At 37.8% G+C, this 10,572-nt stretch overlaps 1 protein-coding gene and 1 pseudogene across 2 annotated transcripts in view; both read right to left on the bottom strand.

The window, feature by feature from the left end:
• Window positions 1-1,686: 1,686 nt before the first annotated feature.
• LOC108304666 lies at window positions 1,687-4,116 on the bottom strand (annotated as a pseudogene). The gene is made up of 2 exons (XR_001825350.2): window positions 4,113-4,116; window positions 1,687-2,817 (listed from the first exon to the last, which is right to left on the bottom strand). The product of XR_001825350.2 is annotated as a succinate dehydrogenase [ubiquinone] cytochrome b small subunit, mitochondrial-like (transcript).
• A 5,536-nt stretch (window positions 4,117-9,652) lies between these two features.
• CTHRC1 (collagen triple helix repeat containing 1) overlaps window positions 9,653-10,572 on the bottom strand; it is an 11,451-nt gene continuing 10,531 nt past the window's right edge. Inside the window, exon 4 of the mRNA XM_017528925.2 lies at window positions 9,653-10,190. Within this exon, the coding sequence (XP_017384414.1) occupies window positions 10,048-10,190 (143 nt within the window). The 3' untranslated portion in view covers window positions 9,653-10,047. The remainder of the gene's footprint in view (window positions 10,191-10,572) is intronic.

Here is a 10,572-nt window from a genome sequence, read left to right as displayed (position 1 = left end):
TTGAAACAGGGTCTCACTCTGTCACCCAGTTTGGAGTGCAGTGGCATGATCACATGATCATAGCTCACTGCAGGCTCAAACTCCTGGACTCAAGGGATCCTCTCGCCTCAGCCTCCCTAATAGCTGGGACTACAGGCATGAGCTACCTCACCTGGCTACGGAATTTTTTTTTGGAACTTACCCCCTCCCTCCATTCTCAGTGTTGTGATTTAGATGGGATCAGCCTCACCTGCCCCAGAGACGGCCATAATTAGCAGAGCCAATCTGAATGTGCTATCTCTATTCATAATGAGTGGTTTGAAATTGGCACGGTTACTTAAGCTGATATGATCAGAGTGAGTGTTTTTTTTTTAATTACTTTTTTAATTGGATTTTAGGTTTTGGGGTACATGCGAAGAACATGCAAGATTGTTGCATAGGTACACATGTGGCAGTATGATTTGCTGCCTTCCTCCCCATAACCTGTATCTGGCATTTCTCCCCATGCTGTCCATCCCCTGTGTCCCCCCGACAGACCCCAGTATGTGATGCTCCCCTCCCTGTGTCCATGTGTTCTTATTGTTCAACACCCATCTATGAGTGAGAACATGTGGTGTTTGATTTTCTGTTCTTGTGTGAGCTTGCTGAGAATGATGGTTTCCAGGTTCATCCATGTCCCTACAAAGGACACGAACGCATCGTTTTTGATGGCTGCATAATATTTCATGGTGTATATGTGCCACATTTTCCCTATCAGAGTGACTCTTAAAGACGTTTTCACCCTGAGTATAGTGACATAAATTCTCTCTTTGCTGCAAACAGAATTTGATAAACAGGAAATAGTCCCCTGGGACACAAGATAAACAATTCAACAGAATTTGATAAACAGGAAATGGTCCTCTGGGACACAAGCAATCCAAGGCTGGTGAGCAGATTGCAGAAAGAGTTAGGACATTTCTGCAGGTGTGAAACGAGCAGAACTTCTACACAGTGAAGGACCTCAGAAGCCAACCTTTAGGAGAAAGGAAAGCAGAGATTGATGGGTGGGCATACAGAGAGTCAGGGCACTGCTACAGAATTTATGTCACTATACTCAGGGTGAAAAAACTTAGAGCTAATTTTTGAGCTTAGAGTTTCTCAAAGCCAATTTAGAATCATAGATTAAGCAGAGTGAGTTTGTCCAAAATGGAGTCAGCACCAAGGAAGTAACAAGAAATTGAAAGAAAGGAATTAGGTACTATGCTGTATTACATGGGATTCTGGATTAGTCCTTACCCGTAGCAGCATGTATTCTCTGGAGTTCAACTGGGTGACCCAATAGATTTCCTGTTTTTGTGTGTTTTTTGAAACAGAGTCTCGCTCTGTCACCCAAGTTGGAGTGCAGTGGCTCTAGCTCACTGCAACCTCTGCCTCCCAGGTTCAAGCGATTCTCCTGTCTCAGCCTCCCGAGTTGTTGGGACTACAGGCACGTGCCACCACACCCAGCTAATTTTTGTGTTTTTAGTAGAGACAGGTTTCACCATGTTGGCCAGGCTGTCCTAGAACTCCTGACCTCAGGTGATCCACCCACCTCAGCCTCCCAAAGTGCTAGGATTACAGGTATGAGCCACCGTGCCCAGCTGATGTATTTTTTTTTTTTTAGTGTGAAAATAACAATTTATTACTTATAGTTTTATATTTGTGGACAGACTGTTTTAGAACAAATAGAACACATTTGAGAATTAAGTCTCAATTTAGAATTTGTAATATTTTGATATGTCTACAAGGGGAACTTTGCCCTTACATGGAACTTCTCTATATTCAGAAGCACCACAAGCTTTTCTTCCAAGGATTTAGAAATTTATAATATGAGATACCAGCATTTCCAAATTTTAAAATTTCCCTAGTATATGTATCCATCAGCACGTGGTATCTACTGAATAGAGAGGGAAATTTTCAAAAATTAAACCCTGTCTAATTTTCTGCAAAGTTTTTATTCATGAATTAACGGTATTTCCCTTTGTCCATTATTTCCAAGGCAAAAAAGAAGTTTGATCATATATTCATAGTAATAAAACTGGATTCTCTTTAAGAGATTGATAAAAGGCAAATGCTCATATATCATGTTTAGTTATACTGTGAGTCTTATGAGAAGCTGGGAGGCAACCCCATTTACTTACCAGAATACAGAACTCAGACTCACAATTTCTTAGACATAATTCCTCTCAAACCTTTTCCTCAAAGATTAAGAGAAGAAGACTGTTCACCAATAGACTTATGTTATTTCTTCCTTACTGTGAGCTGAATGACATGACAAAGCAGAGGCAAAGAGGCATACATCAATTCTTCAAAGTATGAAGTCAAAAAGCTCAGAGCTTCCACAGCATGGCAACAGCTTTGCAGATGCCCACATCGTGATAGTTGAAATAGTAAAGCCCAGCAAAGGTTAAAGCTGAAAGTCCCAAAAGCCCTGCCTTGGCAGATTTCTGCGAGGCATCCCCATGAACATAGTAACAACTTGTCCAAGGCCCCAGTGACCATGAAGAGTGAGAGTTGCAGCCAGAGAATAGTCCATCGCAGAGCAAGGATTCAAATAAGTAGCCGGAAGCAGACCCAGAAGCAAAACACTGACAACCCTCTCACTAGTACAGTGGAGAGATGCAGCCTTGGAACCAGAATGGTGACTCGGTGACAAGTGAATGTGCTGCACTCCACACCATTCTGGGGTAGGTTGGTCCTGAAGAAATGCTGAAATATGAGCAGGTCTGACCACTGAAGTTCGCAGCAACAGAGCTCGGCCTCCTTGGGCACCGCAAAGAGCACTCAGTCTCCAGAGAACCGCTATCTCATTCCTGAGGGCTCAAGGTCCGATTTCCTGTATTTTTAAAGCTAGTCTTCGTTTGCTTTTTCTATCACTTGCTGTAACTGAAAACTTCCTGGATGACACAAATCTGTGATACCCTGAATTCTGTATGTTACTTCCCCATCAGCTGTTACGATCTATGTGGACTCTTGTTTCTGTGTTAATTGATGTAATCTTTATGAAAATCGAGCACTTTGGGACCCTTGTGTGGTCACATAGTTTCATTAAAATGTGTTCAGTTTTATAGAAAAACATTAAATGTTTAATATTTATATAAATTAAAGAGATTATTCAGCTCATCATGAAAAGCACAAAGAAAGAAGATTGGTAGACTTAGAAAAATAAAATATGTTTCTGGTAGAAGGCCCAACTGTACAAAAGTTGGGTGATTTGTAAGTTCTCCCTGGTGTATTTTCTGAGATCTAATATTCCAGGATTGTGTTTAGTATTAAATTTCAGTATATATTAATTATGATTAGACTTGTACCACTGTAAGGCTAGGAAGTTATAAAACCAGTTCACATTCAACATATCAAAAGGAAAACCAGCAAGCTGTTTTTAAGTGATTCACATTGATCTCTTTCCCACCCGAGTTCCAAACTAATCCAGACATAGACAAGAGGTAGAGGGAGCATGGGATATTGCTTTTATTAGTGATAAGGCTAAAATTAGAGAATGAAACTTATATATGCGTAAAAGTAGGTTTCTTTATGCCAAGCCCCAGAATCATATACCCATCCAACCACAAACAACACTGGACTAAGACTATTTTATGGCCTGCTCTTGTAAAAGTTACAGCAAGGAGTAATGGGGCAGAATGCATTTTCTCTATAAGCAGCTTATTTCCAAAGAAAGAGGAGGGAAAGAAAGTGCCACTCATGCTCACTTCCCTGTCCCAAACTTAACAATCAATTACATCTGTCAATCTAGGTTCAACCAGGAGACAGAAGACACCATAATTTAAATAAACTAAGTTTAAAGGATTATTATGTGGTGATAGAACAATAGAAATATGTTTAAAGAATTTAAACTATTCTAGGGCTGAGGGTGAGTAGCCAAAGGACAAAGTTGGAAGAGAGTCCCCCTCTGGTGTTCAGACTTTTTTGAAGAAGTTGTGGGTGCAAACCACTGGGTGGTATGGAAGTCTGCCTGTGTACCTGGGGCCAGAACTGGTTTATAATTGTCTGATAAACAGGAAACGGTCCTCTGGGACACAAGCAAGCCAAGGCTGGTGAGCAGATTGCAGAGAGAGGACATTTCTGCAGGTGTGAAACTGGGGTAGAACTTTTACACATTGAAGGACTTCAGAAGCCAAACTTTAGGAGAAAGGAAAGCTGAGATTGATGGGTGGGCATACAGAGAGTCAGGGCACTGCTGCAGGTACAAGGTCAGGAGCATGTGGGGTGCATCTCAAGAGGGCTACAGCAAGGTGGTCACTAGGCCTCCTACGTTGGGACTGCAGGGTGTACTGTACATTCTGTGTGCAACCGGAGCAAAACACCTTCAGATGCATATACCACTAACCTTGCAGTGAGAGCAAAAGAGAAAAAAAAAATGAGCATACCAACACAAGGATGAGAAGTTCCTTTCCTCCTGCAGCACCCCTCCAGCATCCTCTACTTCTTATTCTCATTTTAAAGGAGAAATGCTTATTGTTCAATCTGTTATCACAGAGTAGATACTGAAGGATGAATTTGGAGTTGAGAAGTGATAAATTGACAAGGGGGCTTAGTCGCCCCTTTGACTGCTCAGCTTCCATACACACACACCCTTCTGCACATATTTAAACTTTTGCACAACAGAGCAGGTAACTATATTTTGGCCTAGTGAGATACAGTTACCCTTCTGTTAAGTGAAGCACTTGCTGTTCCCCAAAATAAGACACAAAGTCTCAACAGTCATTGGATTTACTGCTGGCTATATTAATTACTCCTCGATTCAGTCATCATCCCACCTAATATTGTTAAGACAATTGTAAAGTTGATTTTCAATAACCTATGTAATAAAAATAGGGAGGATAGGAAAGTAGGAAATAAAAATAAACACATGCATACAAGCAAAGAGAAAATATGCAGAGCTACTGCAGTCCTTGTTTATGTAGTTGGTCACAAGATTATGGTTGATATCCATAGCTTCCACCTTCAACTACCTCTGTATTTCCCTTTCTCACAGTCAGAATCAGATGCTCTGGGTTCTTTGCCTGGTAGAGTGCTTCAAACCTTCCTTTTTGAAAGGTCTGAATCCTCAGTCATCCTGCCCCTTTTCTGATTCTTGTGGTTTTACATTTAACCTTTACTGTTGGACATGAAAGTATTAAGAGGCACCTTAAAGCATCTCCTGGGTTCCAGACAGTCCTCCCTGCTTCCATTTGCAGCAGCAAACCAATTTACCTTGGAAATTGAGATCAATCACTACAGCCAATAAATGACCCCCTCTTTTTCATTCATTGGCTAAGTGGTACAAGAAGTGCAAAATGACCAGGTAGCAGTCTGAAAAGCAGAATTCTAAGATGAATGCCATGACCCCTTCCCCCTCTTGTACACAGCCATGTAAACTCTTCTTGAGCACGGTTGAGACCTGTAAATATGATTGGATACCACCTCCATGATTATGCTATATGGCAAAGGGTTCCTAATCAGTTGACTATAATCCAAATGGAGATTATCCTGTGTAGGTATGATCTAATTAGGCAAGTTGTTTAAAAGCAGAAGAGTTATCCTGCTGGTCTAGAAGAAAAACAGCCTATTGTGAGAGTAGGGACCACAAGGACCTGAGGGTGACCTCTAGAAGCTGAGAGCAGTCCTCGGCTAACAGTAAAACAACAAAACAAAACAAAAAACTAGAACTCTAATCACAACTACAAGAAACTGAATTGTGCTAACAACCACACATGCTAAGAATAGGGTCCTAAGTCTCAGATGAGATCACAGCCCCAGCTAATGGTTTAATTTCAGCCTGGTAACACTGAGCAGAGGACTCAGCTAACCTGTACCCAGACCCTTGACCCACAGAAACCATGAGATAAATAAATTTGTGTTGTTTTAAGTTACTAAATTTGTAGTTATTTGTCATGCAGCCAATAGAAAACTGATAACCTGTCTCATCCTATGATTCAGTGGAACCACTGTTTTGTTCCCTTCATGGATACTAAGACTTCCAAACCAGCAGACTCAGAGTTGCCAGGACAGGAAGCAAAAGGTCTGTAAGCCAGTTATTAGGTGTAATAATGAGATAAGTCTATAATGGTTAGTTTTAGATGTCAGCATGACAGGGCTAGGGGTACTCAGCTAGCTGTTAAGGCGTTATTTCTAAGTATATCTATGAGTGTGTTTCCAGAAGATATTGGCATTTAAATCAGTGGACTGAGTAAGGAAGATCTGCCCACAGCCAGTCAGCTGAGAGCCGCATTCAAACAAAAAGGAAGGGAGGGAAGGTGAATGTGATCCTTATTCTGGAGCAGGGACACCTTTCTTCAACTGCCCTTGGGCATCAGAACTCCAGATTCTCCGGCCTTTGGACTTGGACTTGGACTTGCAACAGCACACCCCCTGCCCCGGGTTCCCAGAACTTCAATCTCAAACTGAGAGTTACACTGTGGGCCTCCCTGGTTCTCCAGTTTGCAAATGGCCTATCGTGAGACTTCTCAGCCTCCGTAATTGGGGGAGCCAATTCCTCTAATAAATTTCTGCTCATGTATTAAGAGATTTATAAATATATAGGCATACCTTTGAGATCTCTGAAATACTTTTATAGTTCACTTCCGGACTACTGCAACAAAGTGAGTTTCACAAGAAAATGAGTCATGAATTTTTTGGTTTCCTAGTGTATATAAAAATTATGTTGACATTATACTGTAGCCTATTAAGTGTACAATAGCATTATGTCTAAAAATACCTTGTATGTAGCTTAATTTAAAATACTTTATTGCTAAAAAATTTTGACAATCATCTCAGCCTTCAGTGAGTTGTAATCTGTTTGCTGCTAGGGGATCTTGCCTCAGTGTTAATGGCTGCTGACTGATCAGGTTGGTGGTTGCTGAAGGTTGGGGTGTCTGTGGCAATTTCTTAAAATAACAATGGAGTTTACCACATCGATTGACTCTTGCTTTAATGGAAGATTTCTCTGTAGCTTGTGGTGGTGTTTGATAGTATTTTACTCACAGTAGAACTTTGTTGGAAATTGGAGTCAATCCTTTCCATCCCTGCTGCTGCTTTATCAATGAAGTTTATGTAATACACCAAATCCTTTGTTGTCATTTCAACAATATTGACAGCATCTTCACCAGGAGTAGATTCCATCTCAAGGCACCACTTTTTTAAAATTTTTAATTTTTATGGGCACATAGTAGGTATATATTTATGGGGTACATGAGACATTTTGATACAGGAATTCAACATGTAATAATCACATTAGGGTAAATGGGGCATCTGTCACCTTAAGCATGTATCATTTCCTTGTTATACAAACATTCCAATTATACTCTTTTGGTTATTTTTATTATTTTTTGTCTTTTTTTTTTTTTTCCTTTTTGTGGAGAATGAGGTCTCGCTATATTGCCCAGGCAGGTCTCAAACTCCTGGGCTTCAGCTATTCTCCCGCCTCTGCCTCCCTAAGAGCTGGGATTATAGGCGTGAGCCACCATGCCTGACTTTTAGTTATTTTTAAATATACTATGAATTATGATTTATTGCGGTCACCCTGTGTGCTATCAAATACTAGATTTTATTCATTCTTTCTATTTTTTGTGCCCATTAACCATCCCCACTTTCCCCCCACTCCTCACTACCCATCCCAGTCTCTGGTAACCAACATTCTACTGCCTGTCTCCATGAGTTTAATTGTTTTAATTTGCAGCTGCTGCAAATGAGTGAGAACATGAGAAGTTCGTCTTTCTGTGCTTGGCTTATTTCACTTAATTTTGACAAATGGGGATAGCTGTTAAGAACAGTTTTGGTAGAGGCAAGAACATTAGTAAAAACACTGGAGTATTAATAAAAAATCATGTTCAAATAATAGGTGGTTTGAACTAAAGGCATGTATCAAAATTTTTATGCATCTTGGTTAACATCTGCCTATCTGAAATATTATTTCACCTAGACTCCCCTTCTACTTCCCATTTCTAGATTATTCTAAAGCAAACTCAACATGTCATATCACTTTGTCTTAAATATTTCAGTAGCTCTAAAAGATAAAGGTATTATTTAAAAAGAACCACGATATCATTACCAGACATAAATAATAATTATTTAATATCAACTATTCAACCAATGTTCAAATGTCCTCAACTATCTCAAGGAAGTTTTGCTTTGTGTTTATAGTTCGCTTGAATCAGTATCCAAATAAAGTTCAAACATTGCAATTGGTTGATATGCTCTTGTTTCTTTTAATCTATTAGTTTTTTTTTCTCTCTCACTTTTCTCACTAATTATTTGTTACATAAACCAAATTGTCTTTCAAGTTTCCCACAGTCTGTATTTTGCTGATTATATCCCTGTGGCGTCAATGAACATCCTCCTCTAACCCCTGTATTTCCCACAAATTAATGGTTAGAACTAGAGGCTACATCAGATCCTGGCTTGATTGTTTCTTGGAAAACTACTTCTTGTGTGCTATTATATACTTTCATTGGAGGCACATAGCTGGTCTATCTCTTTTGGGAATGTTATTAGCTGTTGATGTTCATTTACTAGATCCCTTAATTCGTGAGGAGTTGAAAAAAGTTAATATTCAAATACTATCACTCTTTCTTCTTTTGCGAGCTATACCACTAATATATGATGTTACTATAAGATATATAATATTGTGTGTATGTGTATATATAGTTTTAGAAAGAGAAATTTCCCTTCATGAACAATTTGGTTACTCAGACATACAGTACATGTAGGGAAAGCAGAAGAAATGTTTGGTTCGATTTACTAATTTTCAAAGTAACAAGTTGGTTTACTGGCATACTGTAAGTTGACCAATAATTTTTATTTCACTGTAAGTTGAACTCATACCGATGTATTTAAACATATTTCATGTTTTAAACCCTTGCAATTATTCTCCTTATTAATATTTAAATTGTATCAACTTTGCCAGTGAGAACCAATTCAAGTTGGCTCTTGGATCCTTTTGAGTTGTTTTTCATAGTTGCCTTGTTTTCCAGTATGACAAAATGTTTCACGTTCATATTGTACATTTCCTGCCCCAGAGCTGAAATCACCATTTCTTCAAGGATTTTTAGTCTCTTTTAGTAGGAAGTGGAAATGTAGAGATCACATCCTGGGCACTACTGGATTGGTAATTTTTTTCTGGGCCTTTTTGGTAAACAAAGGTAGATTTTGTTATTGTTTTGTAGCTTTATTTAAGGTAAAGTATGAGTTCATACTGATACTTCCAAGTCAAGCCTAGAATTTACTTAACTTCATCAATCTTACATGTATACTGTCCTCATGGATTTTTTCCTGATCACCTCAGCCAGAAATGATCACTCTTCCTTTGAACCATATCACCCACTTCAACAGTTTTATAGTAATCGACATATTAATCTTTAATTTATTGTTATTTCTATATATGTCTGATCTGTTCTACCAAATGGCAAGGACTTTGAGGATAGAATCCATCTTTTGTTACTCTTTGTTAAATAAAGATAAAATTCCTAAAGTGCTCATATATTTCCTGACACATAAATACCATTTTCTCTTTGTATTCCTTTAAAAATGGAACCATGTTATATATGTACTAAAAATTAATAAATAAGCATTAAATGATAAATACAAATTGGATTTATGTTAAAACTTTTCAGATATAAAGTACTAGAAACTCCAATTTAATTGGTAATTAAAGATATTAAGATTGTTGGAAATAATTTTTATTTAACAGATATAAAAAAATTCTTAACATTTACAAACTGTACAAAAACCGGTAGCTTTTATATTTTAAAAAATGCTATGCTAAGAGCAAAAAACTAAAGACCACAACAATATTCCAAATTATAGGTTCAGAGAATGTGACTATGAAGAAAGTATCCTAATCAGCTAAAAAAAAATATTGTAACCACTTTTGACTGAAGTAAAATGAATAATGCTAGATTTAAAAATAGTGTGAAATCACACTTTGGTATGTAAACATGTTTAGCTTTGCTTTTCATTCAGATGTATACATAAAAGTTATTTAAAATGTCATTTAAATGAACCATTCCAAGGTATAATAAAAAAAGAGGTAGCAAATGAAAATTAAAGCATTTATTTTGGTAGTTCTTCAATAATGATGCGAGAAACTGAATTCCATCCAGTAGAAGCATCTCCTTTTGGGTAATCTGAACAAGTACCAACCCAGATAGCAACATCCACTAATCCAGCACCAATTCCTTCACAAAGTCCTTCCACTGCAAGACAAAGATGAAAGTTACATCTTTCTTTAGAACAGCAAAATCCTTTAGTTAAATTTTATGACTTTATAAAGCTAGATTGTAATTCTGTTTAATGTAATGCTAATTAAAAGTTCTAATACCTGATAAGGTTTTCATAATAAAGTTCTCTTTTTCTAAATTGGTACATAAATATTTTAAAAATATGTATACATATCCATTCTATGGATAAGTTTAACAGGCAGTGTTCTTACAGATTTCAAGCATAAAACCAGAATTTGTATAGTTACAGAGCTAACTTAAAACAAATTTATTTGACTAGATAAATTTATTTGATTAAACAAAGCAATTTATTTGACTAAGCAAAGAAAGCCTATTTATACTTTTAAAAGCCAAGACT

This window comes from Cebus imitator, unplaced genomic scaffold (genome assembly GCF_001604975.1).
Source record: "Cebus imitator isolate Cc_AM_T3 unplaced genomic scaffold, Cebus_imitator-1.0 Scaffold56, whole genome shotgun sequence".
NCBI classification, from domain to species: Eukaryota; Metazoa; Chordata; class Mammalia; order Primates; family Cebidae; genus Cebus; species Cebus imitator.
The sequence above is the reverse complement of the archived record's forward strand: the minus strand, read 5'-3'. Positions and strand labels throughout refer to the sequence as shown.